General features: G+C 43.9%; 2 protein-coding genes across 3 annotated transcripts; one reads left to right on the top strand and one right to left on the bottom strand.

Annotated features, from left to right (window-relative positions):
* The first annotated feature begins 565 nt into the window (after window positions 1-565).
* LOC129590112 (ankyrin repeat and BTB/POZ domain-containing protein 2-like) lies at window positions 566-14,010 on the top strand. Of its 2 annotated transcripts, none has more exons than XM_055485128.1 (13): window positions 566-859; window positions 5,326-6,020; window positions 6,291-6,574; window positions 7,938-8,034; window positions 9,134-9,383; window positions 9,851-10,397; window positions 10,673-10,956; window positions 11,547-11,763; window positions 11,864-12,321; window positions 12,392-12,666; window positions 12,724-13,265; window positions 13,355-13,468; window positions 13,584-14,010. In XM_055485128.1, the coding sequence occupies exons 2-13, from the start codon at window positions 5,432-5,434 to the stop codon at window positions 13,785-13,787; spliced, it is 3,861 nt and encodes a 1,286-aa protein (XP_055341103.1). In that variant the 5' UTR covers window positions 566-859; window positions 5,326-5,431; the 3' UTR covers window positions 13,788-14,010. The 2 variants fall into 2 exon arrangements, with proteins under 2 accessions (XP_055341103.1, XP_055341104.1); XM_055485129.1 differs by lacking the exon at window positions 566-859 and adding an exon at window positions 5,065-5,172.
* On the bottom strand, window positions 13,979-20,774 carry LOC129590113 (serine/threonine-protein phosphatase 4 regulatory subunit 1-like). The gene is given in 9 exon segments (XM_055485130.1): window positions 13,979-14,713; window positions 14,953-15,151; window positions 15,154-15,397; window positions 15,656-15,759; window positions 15,762-16,168; window positions 16,506-17,053; window positions 17,116-17,351; window positions 17,410-18,279; window positions 20,126-20,774. Coding segments are annotated over 9 exon segments (3,540 nt in total). The 5' UTR covers window positions 20,616-20,774; the 3' UTR covers window positions 13,979-14,271.
* Between the last annotated feature and the right edge of the window lie 910 nt (window positions 20,775-21,684).

The raw sequence follows: 21,684 nt of genomic DNA, 5'->3' as shown, positions 1-21,684 counted from the left end.
GTTCAACAAACCACATATCCGCCTGATTTCTTCTTTTTCACCTGAATATGCGCTGCAGTTGTACCTTCACTAAATTGTACAATTAAAGTGCCGCAACCATAATTTTTTTAATTTTAACAACATTAATTTGTTAAATATATACAACGTTGACATTAATTATTATTGTTACATGCATTGGACCCACTCTAGCATCTCCCAATAAACGAAACGCACTTCACGATGTTTTAAATTAATTAACACCGCAAAAAAAGAAGTGTTAATAAAATGAAAGCAAGAAGAGAGGCAGATTTATGCTTTTGTTACATCATAAAATTCCGTAACGATTCACTTGGCGTCATTAAAAATTCCAATCCACCTTCGGCTTATCGATAGCTCAGTCACTTTCTTATGCGTTCGCTCTCAAAAATTAACCAGTCCAAGCGCCCAGCGGACGTCTGTGGTATGTGCGTAAGTGACCGCCCCCCAGTCTCATCGCGTAGTTGCGGTCATCTTGAGGTGGAGAGATATTCCGTTTTTACGAGTGCATGATTATTTCCGACGTACGGCGCTGCTGCACCAAATCGTGCAATAACGTTTAAACGGTCCGCAAAACGACAAGGGCCGGTTTCTTTACTGCAGTGTATTTAGTTAATAGCGCAGTCATTTGCTCAGCTATAATCACTGGAATGTTTTTGGCCGCATTCTTTAGATAAAAATTATTTCTTAGTTTGTCAGCATTTCGAATGTTTTCGCAGTCTTTCTGCTACATTTGGTGCGAGATTGGTGCTGTTTCTCTTGGATCAATTCAGATTTTGCTTTTGGGTGCAACTACGAGTACGTTTGTTCAGCGGGATTGCCCTTAATCCATATGCTGGAGCTGGTAAGTCAATGATCATGTACTTAAAATTATATATTTTAACGAAGTTTCAAAGTTAAGCACCTATATCATGCACTATATTAAGTAACAATAAGTTTCAGACCTTCTGCGAGTACAAATTTCAAAGCATACTCTGCAGATATTGCCTGCACGATTCAGTTATTTAATTAATTATGTCATTTAGTTTAAGTACAATAACATTTTGCATAAATCACACTTCGGTCAAGTGTAAACATCACCAGAACGACTTGGTTACTAAAATGCTTCCCCGGTGAATATTTAGCTTTGACTTGAAGTTCAAAGGCTTGAAAAATTTTAGGTTTCGTTTTCAGTTTCGAAACCGGCATCCTATTCATGGTAGCTTAAACCTTAATGCTAAACATTCCTCGGCGCAAGCTTTATTAAAGTTACTTAAAGGTTAATCGATTGACGCCTAAGAAAATTAGCAATGCAATTAATTGCTGCATTGTTTCCAACATGGCTAGAAACCGTGAATGTGTATTTAAAACGAATTGTTAACCGCGTGTTTACAACATCTGAACGTTTAAACTGTTGTTGCCTCCAGTGCCGTATACGCAACCGCTTGTCACTCTGGCACATTTAGGTCTTAAAATCACTACAAAATACAACGGCTGTACAGTGTACTGCAAAATTATTACAATTGTACTTAACTTTTAAAAGCGGATATAATCTGATAATAAACCTGCCACAGTTTTTAATGGAGAAAAACAGAACTGATGCTTTTGAAATGCTTGCCGTTAATTCGTAATTCTACGAAACACACGCAACGGCAGTGTACCTGATTCTCTTCTAATAAAAAGTCGTTTAATTCGGGATTCAGCGGAAGTGCTCTTATTTAAATTTCCACGTGTTTGACAGCTCTCAAGACGTTTGAGTTATCGCTAATCCAGCTACTTGGGAACTAATCCAACACCTAAGAAGGTCAGGCTATAGGCGTCTTGAATCAAAACAAACGCCACTGCTGACCGGCAAAATAGAGGATCAGCTTTCAAATGCAGCCGTGTACAACGGTGCCATTGTCGTTGTATCTGGTGTTTATCAATTCGCATTCGTCGTGGTGCGCTATCGACATAAGTTTCCATATCATGTTACCACCGGCACCATCCATGAATCCGGGCAAATCTCCCATGAAACGTCCGGCTCTCACGATTTTCACATTAAAACTAAAAAAATTTGATATCCTGCGAATATATGCAATATTTTCTTTGGGTGTATTCCGCTTTATTCGGGTTATATCGTTCTGCTTCAAGCATACAATTATACGTACTAGCCTTCGGTTTTCGATGGATATTTTTAAAGTACGGGAAAACTGAAGCTTTGCGATAACATTAATTTTTATTAATATTCTATTGCCGGTTTTGGGATCATGATAAGTACCGTCGTGAGTGGATGTTTGCCCCCAAGGAGGGTCAGCAGTCTATTTTTACTGTTTAAATTTTCAATCATTTTAATTAGTTTCTACCAGCGCAAGCTTATTTTTATGTGAACTGGCCATTGCCGAATTAAAAGTAATATTGATAAGTACCGTCTCATTTACTGTGCAAAGCTAACCGTCGCTACTGTGCGCCCAGAACTTGCACATCATGCATTTGGCCGGTTAGGATCATTCTGTATTCGGAATTCACGTCAGAACCGGATTTTTTGTAATAAAAGTTCATGTCCTCTAATTAAACAGGAATCACCTTGCTGGTTGCTTCGTGCTGTGACAATTACTGACAAAAAATTGTAAACCCCTTAGATCGACCGCATGTGCCAGTGGCTACGGCTTGGTAATTGGGATTTTTTTCGGCGGACTACTTAAAGCGTTGGTCATCACTCAAAAAATTAGGTACCTTAAATGTTTCTTTTCTACACGTCAACCCACTGATTATTGCTATTATACAAGTTGATTATATTTGCGTACATGCAGGCATTCACATTTGTCACGAGAATGAAAGAAAAATGCACAAGAAATAACTGCCTCATTTCAAGCGCTGAATACCGCAAGTTAACAGCGCGACATGATTAATGATCAATCGATCTGTTTATTCGTGTGTGTTTTCTTTTGAGCTTCTCGTGGTAACCTATAATTAATTCTCGCTGTGATGGTACTCATTTATCATGACTATATCGTACTTCTACCTGGTACGTACTGCAAAAACCGGCAGCGGATCTGAGTAGTATTCATCTTCAACCTGATCAAAAATCAAAATTATTGTATTTACGGCATGCGATAGCAATTTGAATGTAGATATTTCCTAATCATAAGAAAATATTTTAGTCATAATAAGTAATAACACAGTCTGCGCTGAGTGTGCTCACAAAGTCACGCTTTACGTACCTGTATGTCTTCCTGCAACTTGGTAAGTGCCAAGTAGATTATTATTGATGTAAATTACCAAATCTACATAATTATACGGCAAAAACTTCTTTTGTTACGTTTTGTTTCGATCCTGTACGTATCTTTAGTTACAGCAGTGCACAACGGTATGTCTTCCTGCAACTTGGTAAGTACCACAAAACTGGCTTAGGAAACCGCAAAAATCTGCCATGCGATAATTTTGTGCGTTACGATTAATATCTTTTAGATACATCGTTATTTCATTACTAGCCATTAGTTGCAAATCTGTAGTTAAGCATTCCATTCGTTTGTTTTTGTTAAAAAAATTTGTCGTGATGGAGAGCTTATGTACATTATAAAAAATATTATCACTTAAATAAACTAAACTTTACGGATTCCGGTAACAATTTTGCACGCCAAAGTACCAGGTGTAATTAATATGGTGCAGCTGCTGCACATACCATTTCAGATAAATATCTTTGTGTTTAGAAATCAGTACGTATAAAGAATGGAACCAAGTTTTGGGTTTATGTGCAGTTTATGTACTTAACTGTAAGCGTGTTATAAAATGTGAAAACGGTGTCTGATCACTCCACAGACGTGAACAGTATGTGGAATGGTGCACTGTTTATTTGTTCCCAAAATTTGATACTGTATATAGTAATGCCTACCATTCCATACGACTAACTGTAGCATTTCCCAGCTTCGATTAGGTTTCGACAAAAAAAATTATTAATAATTGTTGTGAGTTTTGCCGTACGAGGACACGATCATATATGGGCATAATTATATGGGTGGATGAAAGAAATGTGTTCAGACCTTTCGCTGGTTTTTAATAACAGCTTTCAGAATGATTAATATCCGTTTTCATTCCAAATTCGTTCTGCCGCCTCATCTATCGTTAACAACCTACACCCAGCAGCACGATTCGCCTAATACCACATCCGATATTTTACGACACCAGCATCCGATCCATCCGCGTGCTTATACGGTTTTTCAGGACAGTGAATGCCGGTTAATAATAGAGCATTGTCGATTGTCTTGTCTATGCCAGAAAATGGGCGGATGTACAGAGGATAACTGGTTCACAGTGCAATATTTGTGTACGTGATAGGTTGTATTTATTGGTGTTTTTTTGTCACACCGCGATGCCTTTCCATTCACTCTGACAAGTGTAGACTGGAAATAAGTGCGAAAATTAACATCCACCGGAGTACGACGCAAATTGACTTGTTTATGATTTATGGCGAAATTAATCATAATGTAGCAAGTGCTGAATGTTTAGAATCGGAATCATGTTGTTAACACATATTTTCCGCATACTTTAGTCGTTAAGTATTATCACTCAGATTTATTCTCTTCTGGGTCAGGGCTTTTCTCACCAATGTTTAATAACGCCGTTTTACTTTACGTTGCACTTGCGACTTTGATACGCTTTAGGTACTTAATAGGTAGAACCGTAGAAGTATCAACAATTTTGTGTAGACAGTTTCTTATCCTAATCTTATGCACGCGCCTAATTTGTAGCATTTCTAACATTTCAAAATTAACATTTCCAAAATACCTGTAGCCCTAACAATTGTAAAGTACACCTAGCGAAATTTTTTATACCGGCTACTCCAAAATTTTGTCACTGTTGTACGGTACATACGTACTTGCAATATATACGTCATCGATCCGGACGATTGTAAACGATCTGCCGATCGAGTGGTGACCAACCACGATTTTTTTAAATACTTTGTACCTGTGTTTTATTAGCTTTAGTGCAGCCCGCCTATTTTACTTCACTTCTGTTTATTTCATACCTTTATGCTGTGCATTGTGTATCGTAGCTGATTAGTGGCATTCACGAAGACACCGCTGTAGGGCGTCTGTTATGGAATCCCGTCTTTCTCGCTAAGATGTTTGAGAATTTAAATTTTTATCTCTATTTACGTACGAAGTCTCTTACGGGGTTATCGAACAATATCAAATGGTTAAGTTACAATTGCAAGACGAGAAACGTTTACGACTTGTTTGTGCCGTTTGAGCCGATTCCGGGCAGTGTTTAGTGTGAATTGCGGCTTATCTGACCACATACCGCTGTGCATTTAGGAATTCCATCTTACCGTGTTGTTTGTTCTTACAGGGCAGTTTTGACAGTATAGTAGGCTGATAACATCGCCAACTGTCAACGCGCACATCAACAATCCCTTTGAGCGTTTGCCATAATACCTGTTCGCGATTTTCTCAACATGGATTCTCGACAACTATCAGTATCCGTCGGAGTACACAAGCGGCTTCCTCTCCCGACCTACGAGGAGGCGGTCAGAACCGGCAGCCGCGCTAGCGACCAGTTCCCGGTACACGGCGCCGGAAATTCGCCTTCCGGTTCAGCCAGTAATATCCCTGTAGCGCTGCAGAATCGCATTCTGCGTGATCGGGGAAATTACGCTATCTTATCGAGCGCAAGAGGAAATACCCCTATTTCCGGTCGGCCGAATCCAATTGCCGACTACAGTAATTCCTCCACACGGCCGAGTTTAGGCTCCCATCAGGACAATGCCCAGCAGCGCAGGGTGCGTTTCGTACGGGATTACATTCCACAAAAACCCGCTCGCAAGTTTCCTCCGATTTTCGAAAATCAGAACCTGTCGTCCAGTTGCAAAAATGTTTATACCAGCTGCGAGAATGTGCAGCGCAGTTTCCCTGCCAATTCCGCACGGCGCTCCTTCCATCATTATTTTACTGGACGAACCAACTCCAGTTTTATGAGCTCCTCGCCCAATATCCATGCCTTTTCTAGCGCTGCGGGCCGACAGAGGAACAGCTGTATTTCGTTAGGTTTGTGTATTATGTACTCAGCGATAATAAAGTTTAGATAGGTTCGCTTTTTTATCGGAGAACAAACAGTGTTTACCGACATGTTGATTGATCTCAGCCAGTGTTTGTGTGTTTGTTTTGTGCCTGCTGGGTAAAACACGGTGCGAGTGGCAGTTTTCTGTCATGGCTGTCAATCGCGTTATCGATAGTACAGGGAATTTATCAGCCAATTGTTTGGCGTTGCAGCCAGTCACACCGATAGCGGATAAAAGCTGATATCTGTTTTTCCAGATGACGAACACCTATTTAACCCGACCGCTGAAGAACTGACTCAGTATCGACAATTATTGAGCAGTTCGCGAGCGGAACTGGATTGTAACTTGTCGGATCAGTTGGGCACTTCACGCCGAGTGGCATCTGTTGATTCACTTGCACAACCACCTGTTGCCTGTGTTGTGGGACGGAATTTTCGGGATTCCGCGGGCGAACTGACTCGACCGGCGTCCATTAGCATGCCGCCGCCGATGAATGCGACCAAGATCCACACGAATGGATCATTACAGCACCGATTACAGGTAGGCTGGATAATTTTGCAAAAAGTAGGTGAACGACTTTCGAGTACTGGTATAACTGTGCGTGGATTATTGACAGTTTCGATATGTGCAACAGATGTTTATAATTTATTGCCTGCTCAGTTTTTCGAACGACAAAATTTTTCATAAATTTACTCAAACCTCCCAGTTCGATAGAGCTAACCGCTGCAGTACTTATTTTTGGCGAGGGAAAAATTTTTGAGAATATTTTTAGTTATTTTCAGTTGCAGCAAAGAGTGTTTATAATGCAGCATGGATTATTATTCGGTTTCGAATTTTTCGATTTTTTCTCTGTAAGCGTTTGCGGGCGGCGTTTTGTTTTTATCGTATTGAATTTCTGTCATTTCATGGTGCATTTGCTTTCTTTAGAAAAACGCAGATGAAAAACACCGTCTGTTTCTTTTAGCGGCATTCATATGAAAATGAGCGTATCAGAGCATAGTTTGCGTGAGCAGTACTTGATTCGTTATTCCGAGTCATGTTCGCGCATTTTTTTTCACGCTTGGTTAATAGGTCAAGTGAAATTTTATAAAAAATTGGGTTGGAGGACGAAATTGAAGATGCGAGCCTTTAACGTCGCATGCGCTTCTTATTATCTTTTTTTTCCACTAACTGGGTTTTGCGAAAGATGATAATACTAATAAGTTATAACTTATTACTTTTCAACATATTTTTTGTGCTAAATACGTAGGTTTATAATATTTAACAGCATCTTTATAATATACAGTGAAAGATAGAACTCAAAAGATTTTAATTTTTTGAAATTCGAACGGAAAATCCAGTTTTTGCAATGATAAAACATGAAAGTATTGAGTACTTTTTTGCGTAATAAAATCGTTCGTTTCAAGTATTGGTATAGATTCGTTATGAATTTTTGTCGGTCAAATGGAGCTCTGAGTTATGATAGCCTCAATGAAAAAATTGCCGAAATGGATGCGCATTGGATTTTTTAGCTACGAAATTACTGCGCTGATTTCCCATACTGAGAATTTAATACCACGATATTTTGCGAGGTTTCGTACCTCATCCAAATGGTGCCCTAATTAAATTTAAACTGCCGGGTCGTTTAAAGCATCCAGTACAGCCAAAATTAGCAACACTCGTGCGCTTCCGGTGTGGCTTTTCGGTTTGTGTTGTTTGATTGTCTATTTTGATTCAAAGAGGCCCGGCGCACTTCGGTTGATTGATAATGAGGAACTATCACGATTTTGACAGGGATTTATTTGAATTTTCACACTTCCTGGTGATTAACATGACGAATGTATTTTTACAACAAGCGCCGTCGCGGCATCGGGGTTGTTTACAAAGATTACCTATCAAACGACGGAATGTTGTTGTATTTTAGGCTCAACATCATCGCGATCCGGCTCCGAGCAGTACAATCTGCGCCGGCGATTTCTCGCGGATTGCATCACCTAATAACAATGGCACGCCACCTGTCGGTAAGCTATTCAACTGTCGACACAAACCTTGTTGACATGGTCCTTTTACTTTTGCAAGTTTTTTTGTCGTCGGCTGGCGGGTTCACTGGCTAGTGGTCAATAGACAACCGGTTATTGAGAGCACACACGCTGCACGGCAGATTCTGCATTGCAAAACGCACATGTGTTCGCGTGCTGACATTTAATCGGTCAAAATATAAGCATTTTAGGTCGGGATTGTTTATTTTTGATACATTTGTATAATTATTTGTTTTAATTGTACGATTACCGTGCGTCAAAAACCTTGGCGGTGAGTATTAACAACAGTGTCAATTCCACAAGTTCTCATTCAGAGACGAATTTCCATTCATGAATTAACCATTTCCATCCATAAGGGCACAAGATTCGTTTATTGTTCGATTTTTGTAGGAGGCTTAAGAACTTATGCTGAAGGCATTCGGAAATATTGGAATTTCTTTCAAATTTCTTGAAACGTATTAGAGTCCGATTGTATATCCACCTTGTTGTAAATTCTGAACAGGAAGACTTTGGGAAGTGTATTTAAGAGGGGGTTGTTGACATTTGAGAGCTCTTCTGTCCATTTCGCTGCCGTTGTAAAAGTTTCATTCGCATTTATTGCTACTATGGATTAGTCATAAAGTTTGCACTTGATGCCGATCGCGAGACGGTGAAGTAATCATCCGGTCAAATAGCAGGGTTGTTTTATTTACAACGGACTTTATTGGTTTAGATAAAAATTTTGTCTGTAAATTGTAATTCTCGCTGCAAGGCAAGATTGTCCAAACGTATGGAGAGAGTTGATTTTTGTGGGCGTTCTGTTTGTTGCTTCACTTGCCGTTTCATTAACATTACTTTGTGTTATATTTTAAGAATGCAATATAAATCCCTACAACGCGAACAGTTGTATGCTACGTGTAGTTTTCTTTTAAAACCCTGCTTGTTCAGTAATAAAAAAGGTCGAACTGCGCCGCGTCGTAATGCGGCAAATAAAAAACTTTCAACGAAAACTAAGGCAAACTGCCTTGTACTGTTACGTACAATCGTACATACGGTAGTCTGGTTTTAATATGTTTATGACAGTTTTGCGTTTATCTTGCAGCCGATCATGTTGCGGATGCTATTTCCGTTGATTCGGTAGCCACCGGTCACAGCGAGTCGGACAGTGGCAAGGCAACTAGTCAGAATTCGAACTCCGGTGATGGCAGCAGCTGTGACGCCCATAACGATGATCCCTTGTTTGTGCCCGAGGATTCATGTTTCGTTAGCCTGTCGGCTTCCGTCAATCACAGTAAATCAGCCGATTCATGGAAGATGTTGCCGGACGCAACACGGCTGCCGTGGAACGAGAGGTACAGAAAAAAATAATAAACTTCAACGAAAATATAGTTCGCATTTGATGAGATCGGTTCGGTGTGCTTACTGCATTTTGAGCGGTAAAAAGGCGGAGGCGGACTGGATTAACCTGGTTGCAAGTGTGTTTTGATGGGGGTGTCAGTGCTTAACAAACTTATTCTAGTATTATAAGGTTTTCGAAAGAGTGAGAGATTGGCGAAATTCTTTATATTTAACCTGATTATGATTGTGCTCGGTTCATTTCAGCAATTGTGTGCATGTAGGCTAAGCTGTTTCTCGAGATGATTAAGAATTCGGTATAACGCCGCTGATCCTAACCGCAGCACTGTTGACATTTCAGTGTTCATTTCGATAATTTATGTTGTTGAGCGTTGACGATAAATCCTCACAACATGTCAACGTATACACCAGCACAACATGAGAAACTGCCCAAAAAGCTTCACTCATGCTTCTTCGCTTGCAGTGACATTGCCAGTCTCCTGAAATCGGGTCGACTGCAGTCGTACCACGAAACGGGCCGCATCAGCGGCGATGTTGTCCCGTTGTTGGCGCAGTTCCTGAAATTCCCGTTTCTCCGTATTTGTGTGGAATTGGCGCGCCTATCTCACTGTAACCACGGACGATGTTCCAAACGCGATGTGCTTTTTGCCACGCAGCGAATCCTCTCGTTTTCCTTATTTGCCAAATGCAAGACCGCGTGTCTACAGGCAGCGGCATTTTATTCCTGCAGCACCGAGGATGGGAAGAAAGGGAAGAGCCTGCGGGCGGGATTGGCGCTGGATGTGGGAAAAGTCCATGGGTTTATGATTGAGCGGAAGTTGGGACGATTTGTCCATGATTTGGCCGCCGTGTGTCTGACAGCCGTTGTGCAGTGTGTGGCGGAAGAACTGATTTTAACGTGCCTGAAAGATGCGCATCCGGGCGAAAGTGTGGAGAGTTTTAGCGTCGAGAAGCGTCTTTTTAATGATCCGGAATTTTTCGGGATTTTCCAAACGTGGAGACACGTTCAGGTACAAGTTACAACTGAATATCTGTTTCTGCATTATTTAAATTGGCTGTTTTTTGTCAGCGTGCTCTGTATTACTAGAATTTTTTTTTCTTATTTTTCCGCTGCTTTTTCGTGCTTGCTGCAAATGTGATTATAAATTTTATTTAGGATCTCTGGCTTTTATCTGCCAATAGTGTATTTTTGTATTTTTCATCTTGTTTTTCCCGTTATTTTTGTGCTTGCTGCAAATGTGATTAATTTTGCTGATTAAATTTTTTAAACAAATTTGTCATTTAGGCGGGTCGGAATGCGACGGGGAAGACATTTTTGCCAGCTGGTTTTCCTCAGAATGCCTCCGCTCAAGTTTTAACGAGCGGATTTCGTGCGCTAAGTGATCTGATCTGTGCCATCAACGATGGATCCTCTTTGATCGAAGACTCCAGACGGGATCGGATTTCCGTCACAACAGGCAAACGTCCATACGACGAACTGACCATCTCACAGATGCACTGGTGTTCGGATGCATTGGCGTCGTTACATTTCTTCTTAGCTCAGGATCCACTTGTGGACTGCAGCGAAAAGTAAGTAAATCCGAAATCGATAAAAAAGAAACAATACGTCATTCTTAAACGTTGCTCTTGAAATGTTTTTCTGGGGAATTCTATTGACTGGAAATAATGTAGGTAAAGCGTGAAAACTGAGCTAGTACATCCTTATGTATTTTGTTAAGTGGCGGAGGTACTTTTCCGCACTTGAAAGTTATTAGTGGAGCGTTGCATGCCCAATCAAGGCCGTTTACGATTTATTTCGATTCTTCATGTGACCTTGCATTAGCATAAATCAAAACCCATGTCCTGTATAAGCTGTGTGTGTATAAATATCACACTTGAGCCGGCGCGCTTCCATAGGCTCGCACTGTGTTGATCCACGACACTTATATAATAACGGTTTTATCACGGCAGCTGTCTGTAACCTGTCAGCGCGCCATGCCTGACCGCCTGCATAATAGCGCCAATTTAAACCCATAGACAAAAGAGCATGTTTATCTTTACCCGTATCAGTGGTCAGGAGGAGAGAAAAAAGCGAGCTTGACAATAAGGGTGGATGTGCGCATAAGCATGAGCATTCATTGTCAGACGCCGGCGTCTAACTCTCTCGCGGTGTTTTGCAGAGACGCAACACCTCCGCTGATTGAGTGGCTGCGGGTGATTGAAGCCTGCAGCGCCCAGCGCCGCTCCACGATGATCGAGAAGGACGATGTCATGGAGGCGGCGCGCATTCTCCTCCCGTGCATAGACTATCCGCCCCATCTCCTCGGTCTCCATGACGAACTGCAGTATTTCCAGGCCATCTCCAAACCGCGCTTCCTTAACGATTTCAACCAAGCGGTAAGGTTCTGCCAAAAAAAGCCACGAAAAATTGCAAACAAAACAAATAAAATCACATTATAACTGCAGTAAATTAAATTACAAAGAAAAAAATATGTAGGGATTGACGCCGTTAATGGTGGCATGTATTCGTGGCGACTGTCACGCCGTGCGCACCTTCCTGACCACCGGAGCCAAGGTGAATCTCGCCGTGCCGGTGCAGTCACCGGCGCCCACAAACCAGAAGCCGTCGTACTCCCGCATCCATCCCGACATCCACCACTGGACGGCACTGCATTTTGCCGTGGCGCACGGCTACCTTAACGTGGTGAAACAGCTGCTGGACAACGGGGCGTCCGTTGAAGGCACCGGTGAGGCTCGGGATCCGCTGCCGGGTCCGCTCAGTGAAACACCGCTGCAGATCGCCGCCGCGTGTGGTTTCGACGATATCACCAGTTTGCTGGTGGGCAAAGGCGCGGACGTGTGTCTCAGCAGCGTCATGGATGAACCGTTGTGTAGTGTGGAGGCGCAACGGGGCATGCATGCGCCCATCGTCCTCGCAGCATCCCACAATCGCCGGTACATAATCTTTAATTTTTTTTGTATTTCCTTCCTTTTCCCCATAAATAACATGTTATCGGTTATATAGAGCCAGTTTGTACCGGATGTTAACATCGTTAACACCACTATCCGATGAAACCGTCTCTTTGGAGGAGATGCTAGAGGAAGTCCATTCGCGCTCCAGTAGCACCGTCACCACCAGTCTTTTACGCGGGAAATCAAGTAATTCTCACTTACCGGCTTCCCGCAGTTCCAGTAACCACGGCCTCTTCTCCGGTCGACAATACAAAGTCATCCAATCCGCGCTGTACCAGGCGGCGGAGAACGGTTTCCTTGATTCCATTGTCGAACTCCTGTACTTCGGTAAGTGCGTCAAATACAGTGTTTTCCGGCAAATTTATCAAGCGAAAATACTTGTAGGAGCACAGTGGAGAGTGCACACGTGGTGTCGCGTCGTTCCGCTGATGCGGTCCGATCAGACCTCCCTCCAGCGTGATCTCCTCGACGCCTACTTCACTCTGGCCTTCGATGAGCTGGTGGATTCGCCGGTGTTCCTAACCAGTGTCCTGCCGTTTATAATAGCGCTATCCACGCAGCTGTTTCCTCAGACAACGATCTCCGCCATACTTTCCCATTTATTCGGCGCGCAGCCGATCGCCCCCATTCCCACCAGCACCGACATGCACAACTACTATCAGAAGCTGCGCAGGAAAACGAATAAGTGTATCAATGACGCGGCCACTGGGGATGTGGTATTCCGCGTGGATGGTAGTGTTTTTGTCGCCCATCGGGAAGTGATCGACAACGGCGATTCGACGGTGCTGGCGGAAATGGCGAGGAGTGGTTCTCCGGAAGGAGTGGTGGTAGCGAATGTGGGAGCAGCGGAATTTTTGACGGTTCTGCAGTATCTGTATGACAGCGGGAAGGTGCAGCTGGAAGCCAATGTGGACAGTACGCTGAAGGTTGGTCTTACTGTGATAAAAGTAATTTTATCATTTTTGTGACTGTTTTAATCGTAATATATGTTAATTGATTGCATATTTCGTTGTAGTTGATGAAAGCAGCGAGACGGTTTAATGTTGTTGGTTTGGTGAAGTTTTGCGAAAGTGTTTGCTCACGTTGCGTTACCGTCGCCAATGTCTGCTACGTTCATGGCCAGAGCAGAGTAAGTTCTGTCTGAAAAGTTGTTTTTAATTACAGCTGATAGCATTTTATTGTTATTAAATGTCCTTTGTGTTTTGAAACCGTTGTATGTTATTGATTTTTTTCGCTTTTCTTAGGATCTCAGCGCGTACGACTTAGCATCATTTTGCGAAAGTGTTATGCTGCAAAATCTGCCAGAATTATCCAGGAAGCCCGAGTCTGCTAACTACGTGAAAGCAGCGTTGCTTTCCAACATGGAATGCGTGCCGAAATTGACCAAGATTTTGACTGACCGGATACGATCTCGAGCTGCTTCTCATATCCGTCGTGCCGTTTTGTGAATAAGTGTCCCGACTGGATTTTTGCAGGGGCACAAGTGACATTCCTGCGACTTAAAGTCTCTTAGTCACTGTTATTTAATAAATTTTCGTTTAACCTTTATGCGTTTTGTACAGCAGAAACCGGTTGTTTTTGTGTCGGTTCAGTATTTATGACGTTTGCAGAAAGTGATAAAAATATTGGTAACCACATGCAACATTGCACAAAAAAATTTATTGCTATCGTAATTGAGAAGAACTGTAAAACTTTGCGCACCAACCCTGACCGATGACTTCGTCCCACAGGAAACAACACTGACTTCCACAATAAACAGATACTGCTGAAAAACACCACACGAGAGCAGAAAAAAACACCCCTGGCTGGATGCACCACATCCACATGCATTCCAACTGTCGATTCAGGCGACAGTAAACCGTAAAAAAAACTGAAAACTGTAAAACTAAAAACCTTGATAACGCAACACCAGCATATCCGCCTCGTGCAACTTCAGGCCAGCGTTCCCGACGACGGCGTCACGGGCACTGTGGGGGAGACAATCTGCTGGTATACCTCCTGAACACTGCGGCTGCTGTCGCGGCTCAGCTTATCCACGGCCATCTCGAATTGGCCCTGTCGATCGCGGACGGACAGGGGAAAATGCAGGAGGCACCGGGCGGCGGCCAGCCGGACGGCTACCACCCGGTCGTCGAAGAGCGGCCAGAAACGCGCACCAAAGTACGCCGAGAAGGAGTCGAAACTGATGCTGGCGCGGGACAGGAGATCCTCGCACATCTGCGCGAACACCTGCCGCGTGCGGAAGTCGTCGCTTTTCAGGAAGAGGTTGAGTTTCTGCAAGAAGAAGGAGCGGGATTCCGCGTCGCGCTGCTGCTCAATTCGCTGGAAAATGGACGACAGCGCCAAGCAGGAGTTTCTCCGGACTTCGGCAGTTCTGCAATTAAGTCAAAAAGTTATTGAAAGTCAACAATGAAACACTTTAACGTAAGACCAATCCAAAAAAAATATTCATAAGAGAACAAAATTAAAGCAATATTCACCGATTCAGTATAAATGTTCGCAGATTCGGCGCTCCAAAATTGTAAGAAATGTTTCAGGAAAACCAGAAAATCACAATTAAGAATATATATATCAGAAAATCATGGTGACAGGTTAGACGTATTTAGCATTTACCTATCTTTGGCGAAAAACCACGCTCCATCCATCAAATTCCTGACTACCAATCTGGGCTGGAACAGCATCGCCAAGTTGGCAATCTGACCGGCGCAGGCATGGCGATATCGCCAGTTGCGTTCCTCATCCGGCGAAAAAAATTCACACAATCTCAGTAAATGCATGGGTCGCACTTCCGGTGGCAGAGCCTTTATAAAAGAGAATAATTCTCAATCATCGCCAGCCGCACGCTGTCCGTATCCTTTAGGAATTCATTCAGCAACGGCACCAGATCCACCAACGTATAGTAATAACCGATAATCTCGGCGATGCGCGGCAAGGACGCGGCCATCAGCTCGCGGGCAGTCTGGACGCTGCCCGTGGCCAGCGTTCGGTGACATTCTTGTAGTTTCGGCCAAAATTCTCGTCCCACGGTCAAAGCAACAGCCGGAAAATCCACAGCCGTCTGCAGATCAGCAAAAAAACAAATATCAGCATCTAATCAAACTTGCTTGTGTCAAAATAAAATTAAGAATAAAAAAATTCAGTCGAAATAAAATTTACTATTTTAAGCTGCTGTCTTCCAGCGTCTCGCATTGAAATTTTATTTTTGAAGTGACTGATGTAAATATTCGTCTTGACCAAACACTTAAAAATATCACATGGGTCCACGGCTTTGTTTTGTGCAACTGCTGTTTATAACTACTCCAGTCTGTGGCCGTACCTGAACAACCGAATCCTTATCCTCATCCCTGGCCTGCAGCAGAAATTCCTCCAAACACTGTCGATTGGGCAGAATATCCTCGATCCGGGTTACAATCTCCCCGATTCCCGCAGCTGTCGCATAACTCCCAGATCCCGCTTGCGGTGCTTGTCAATGGTGTAGGCCTCCACGTCGTAGTCGGAATGTCGTCCAAAAGGCACGCTCGGTGTCACGGGCGCGGACATGGGCGGGATGGTACTCCCGCTGGAGAAAATGCCCGAACTGCTGGTGACCGGCGACGATTCCGCCAAATCTTTCAGGGGATCTTTTTCGTTGCCGCTTTCGGATTGCAGTGGCAAGGATTCTTCCAGTTCTGCACTGGGTGGGCGTTCCGGTGACTGTTCGGGCGGTGGTGGGTCCATATCGGCGGACTCTTCCACGACAACATCGGCGGCGCTAGTAATGACAGCGGCTTCGGTGATTGACGGCAATTCGGTTTCATCGGGCGGTGAAGACGGGCGAAGTTGCAAGTCACTGCAAAGCAAAATGATGGAATCACCTTTTAATCTTTTTTACCAAAATGCGTTCAACACGCATTTTGTGTTTGCCAAACAAGTAGATGCTGCGCTGCAACTCCTATTGCACAAATAAGCGTTTGTTGGTCCCAAGTTCCAACCCAGTGGTGGCGATTTACTGGATGTGTTTCTACTGCGTACCGTTTACTGATTGAATTACAAAATTTTTAAATCGCTGACCGCCTGGCTCATTTCCAATATACCTAATTCTACCATGTATTAGAGCGTACCCGTCCTTATAAAAAAAAGATGCTTAAAAAAGCTTGTGTTTTTAAAATGGAAACGTAATATTCTACCTCGCAAGCGCCTCCGAAATTTCTTCGACAGGGTGCTCCTCCCCATCCGCGCCACTCAACTCGACCGTTTCCGGCAGAATCACCGGCGTCTTATCCTCCGTCAGCTCCACCTTGGGCAGCGGACTCTGCCAGAAGTAGAACGAATTGAACTTCGGATCGGTCCTCTTCTGCTCACCGCCCTCCGCTTCATTCAACGCCTGACTCAGACTGCTAATCACCGGGATCCCCAGCCGATTGTAGTAGTTCCGCCTGACTTCCGGGCTGGTGTTGTGACTGGACGACAACGCCGGACTGGACACACTGGCGGTGGGCGTGCGCTGCATGATAGTCCCGCGGATATTCGGACGACGCGGTGTTTCCGCTGCGCCGCTCTCCGATAGCGACAGACGCTGCTGAAAATCCTCCGATTCACTCAGCCGGTACGGCAGCACGGACGAGGGTGGATTGAATGCGACGGTCCCTTCGGGAGTGACTTCTAAGCGGGTCTTGCTGGGATCGGCGCTGGTGGCGATGATGCGGCCCAATCCCCGTGTGGCACAACGACGCACCTGGTGATGGTTTTAATTGCACATTGAGGTCATCACAGCATGTGATCCCATTATTATCGTACCTGCTTAGCGGAGTCGGATAAGAGAATGACAAAGACCGGATAGAGCTCGGTGAGGGTAAATGTCACCCAGCGCTTCTGGCAGATATCGATCAGCTGTGGAAACACATTGGTCGCCGTTTCCCGGACATGCCAGGCGTTATCCTGCGCCAGCTTAATAATCCACTGCTGAATTTTCCGGCAGTACTCGTCACTGGGATCGAATTCTTCCGCTTGCGTTATGGCAAAGTAACGCACAACTATTCAGAAATTTTTATTCAGCTATCATTTAAAAATAAACCAACAGTAAAAACCCACCAAAAGCCAAATTCTGGGCGCACGCTTGTCTGACTTGGGCAATATCATGCTGGCACAATTTATTAAATTCGGGTATGAACAGCCGCCTCACCGGATCCGGTCCCACCTTATCCAGCAATTTACAGAATAAATTCAGCGCGTCAATAATCATATCGGGCTGGCAATCCGCGTAGAATATCTGTATCAACAGCGGCACCACACTGGCTTGAATGGTCTCGCGGGTCATCAGTTCTGGAGCGAATTCCACGAGCTGCGCGATGGCCACCTGCGCCAAACGGCGCACATTGTAATTCTCATCCCGAATGCACTCGCCCATGAACGCCATCAGCCGCAGTTTCTTGAATGCCGGTTTATAACTCCGCACAATATTGGGGATCTGCTCCAGGAACGCCAAGCGCAAGGACACTTCATTATCCTGCACCAGGCGCTCAAACTGCTTCGCGGACTGGCTGATAAACTGGTCGGGATCCTCGGCATCCTTGATGAAGTTGACGTACTGCACGGCCACGCCGTTCCGACAGGCTTGCTCGGGATGGTCAATGTACAGCTGCAGGCGCTCGTAAGGGGAGAGAAAGCGCTCGTCTTTGGGAGCGGGTGCGGCGGGTGGCGGTGATTCCTCCTGAGTGGGGGATGACACCACCTTGTCGGAGATCTTGGGAGGCGTTTTCTCGGGCGAGCCCGATGGCGGGCAGGTGGTGACCACGAAGCGTCCGAGCGACGGCGAACTGGCCGTGGAGGACGTAGTGGTCGTCGTGGATGGAGTGGAGGTTGTCGTTAAATTCTGCGGCTGAAGATCCAGGGTGAGGTGGCCGTTGCGGCTTAGGTTGCGCAAGCGGCCTACGCCACTTCCGGCGGCAGGTGATCCAACACCTATATACAGATAGACCAATTATATTCTGCGTTTTTAAACATATTCCTTAAGTCAAGAAAAGCTTTCGAGAGAACTTATAGATACAAAAAAGACCAGCCTGTAAATAATTATCAGTATCCAGTATGTAGTATCAATTATCCAAAGTTTAAACTGGCGAATTCCAGTTAGAGACAGAACGAGTCCTTACTGCTTCATAGCCCTGAACAAAACTGAAATACTGTACATTCATAATCACAAGGAACATTCATAAGAAAAAAGGGTGCGTCCAAAAATACAAATGCTAATCACGAATTACTCGTATAAACTGGCAATCTGTAAACGTGAGCACCGCTTTTTCTACCGATAAACCCCTCAAATTACGGTAATTGTGCGGAACACACCCTGAAACAGAAGATGTGATGACGATAATGACAAAAATTAACGCGAATACAGGAAGATGTGTTGTAAATGACTTAATAAGCCGACCGACTCTATCCCTCTCTTAAATTTCGAATAATTTCGTATAACCCAGAACTACGTGATGCTTTTTTCCTACGCTATTTACAAATCTATTTTCTTATTTGTTTCACCGAAACGTGCCACACTGGCTCCATTTCATAATCATTATCAGGTTATCAAGCATATGTTCCAATAACGTACAATACGTAATACTATGATACAACAGCCTGCACCATTTCCCCAGCACACCTGTTTTCTGTTTTTACTGAACTCTACTTGTTGCAGTCTTTCCGTAGACTTTGCAAGGAAACTGCAGGTTAATCAATGGATGAAATAATAGTAATTTACCTATCTCAGTTAAAAGGTCGTATATCCGTTGCGCAAGTAACAAAGCGTCAGCCTGATTGCGAGGAGGTTCCTTATCTGCGGAATGCACAAGACACGGGATAGTTTACAAGCCAAAGCAATGCAATAAGCACGCGCAGGTACAATACAGTGCGGTGTTACTCGGCCATGGACGAAGCTCCAGTTTTGGTGTTTTGCAAGCACGCATGCAATTACTGCGATAAAACGAGTACAAAGGAGCCAGTCCATGGCCGAATGTGTTACGTGCGATGGCAGAAGACCCACAAAGACAGAACAAACCTATCATTAACACGCCTCGATACAAATTCCATACAGGCCAGAGATTGCCAGTCACACATGCGTCTGACTCCACATCAACTGGCACGCATGCAAAACCCGATAAAACTACGCGAAAAACAGGAGACAGACAGCACAAAACAGGCAGATAAACACACTTCGCGCATTCAAAAAAGCAATAAAGGAGGACACGGAAGCACAATGCGCACGAAAACTCTTTCGCGCTAATCCAACGAAAGCCAGAAGAATTTTAAAAAAAATTTATCCGTACACTAACAAAATTTTGGCAAATTAATCGTAAACAGAAGTATATATCCGAATTACAGATATTCACCGGTATTTCATCATTCATTCAAATCAAATATTCGTATAACAAAAAACTCGAAACAAATTATCAACAATTTTAAATCAGCGAAAAATGGCAAATGATACAACTGACAAAGAGCATCACGTCAGCAAATATTAAAAATTTGACACAGATTAACCAGATCAATATTGATTCAGCGATAAATTTTGAACAATAGCAAAACTTAGTTATCAGTATTAGCAAAACCCGAGAAAAAATCTGCCTACTTCGGAAGCGTGATATTAAATGCTAGTGGTGCAGTTCAAGGTTACTACCCATAAAAACATTCAGGTTTAAACGTGATAGGCGTCAAGACTCAAACCTTGAGATTAACAGTGCCCCTCAGCTATTTCAACGAGTTCTATCCATAAGAACCATAGATCCGGAATTCCTTAATAAAATAAATAAATCTTCATTACCTGAACTACTGGAGGCAAGAGAAGTCCCGGAGGAGACAATCTGGATGGGTTTGGCCACGACGGTAGGCGGCGGAGACGGCGCCGTGAAGGTGATGACGCTGTTGCCTTCGTCGTCCTCCATGTCGCCCAGGAAGCCCGGCTCACTCTCCGCCCCGCCCTCCCCATGCGTACTGCCCTTCCCCAGGGGATTACTGCGTCCACTGACCGACGGGACGCTGAGCTCTTCCTCAACGGCCGCGGGACCCTCCGCTGGCACTTCCGAAGCCTTCGATGACGACGACGAGGACACCTCCCCGTTCAGCATCTTCTCGTCGTAGGCGGCCAACGCGGACGCCACGTCGTCGCTCCAGGACGGTTTGCTGGGGCCAAACCAGCCCGCCACCCGTGTTTCCTCAGCATCCATCCGCGCATCGACTGCATTCTGTTCACTCACGGGTAGTACAGTGTCAGTCAAGTCATCTTGTGCTTCGTCGATATCAGTCATGTTCATATAATCACACCAAGGATTCAAAGATCAGTCTGTTCTTAATTCATGCGGTGCCTGAAATATGTTTGTGTAAAGGAAATCATTCAGCAAAGTAAGGTAGCCATGAAGGTAAAATCAGTTCTAAAATTTTTCAAGTTCTAACAAAACTGGAAAATGCCTAAAAGATTGCAATTGTGTGTCGAAACGTGATCATTCGTTGCCTCTTACGTGAGCATTTTGCAGTGAGCAGTGGAGCATCAACGCTAACTGATATACCGGGGCGGGGACACTTTCGACACGTGGTTTCTAAATAACAGCCATCTCAAGGGCGGATGGTTATTGTATTCCGATTTAGCTAGTAACTGCGTAAGTAGATAACGATAAGTAAATGTACAGAAAACACGTTCTGCATATAGATATACCAACTGCAGTTCTTGTACGGAAAATACGACCTTTATTGCGATTTTCGTCCCTTTTCATATTATATTACTTTAATATTACATTGTTACTATCATCACACTTTAATATTACATTGTTAGGTTTCTGCATTTGCAAAACCGGACAGGTTGATTAGTAGCGCAAGCAGCACAAGAACGTACGGACAGTAGCACATACACTTGTTAGAATTTTGGTTAAGGTTATTGGCCGCCGATGAGAAATGACCATGCACAAAAATCAAATTCCCCAGCAATGTCCGCACCCACGATTTTTGTAAATATGTGTATTACTTTGTTCCGGCCCTGCGAAATCTACGCACGGCCTCGCCGCCTCAGTGAAATAAAACACTTCAACACTCGTTGGCACAATCTGGAAAAACCAAGTCCCACTATCCGGCGGTGTATCATGTACGGATGTACAATATGGGAGAGTTCCGGCAACGCGCGCCGCGCGTCTCTTTTTGTTTACGTTCAAACTAAAACATACAAAGCGCACCTGCACATATACTTACAGTACTTTTGTGCTTCTCATCAACAGTAAGTATTTCTTATTAATAGTAAGTATATTTAGTAAGTATTTTTGTATACATTCTAACCACATACGAGAAAACAGAAAGCTTTTTATTGTAGCAGTACACCCAACTACAGCCACTAGT

Source organism: Paramacrobiotus metropolitanus, unplaced genomic scaffold, assembly GCF_019649055.1.
Source record: "Paramacrobiotus metropolitanus isolate TYO unplaced genomic scaffold, Prichtersi_v1.0 Parri_scaffold0000039, whole genome shotgun sequence".
Taxonomy (NCBI): Eukaryota; Metazoa; Tardigrada; class Eutardigrada; order Parachela; family Macrobiotidae; genus Paramacrobiotus; species Paramacrobiotus metropolitanus.
The sequence above is the reverse complement of the archived record's forward strand: the minus strand, read 5'-3'. Positions and strand labels throughout refer to the sequence as shown.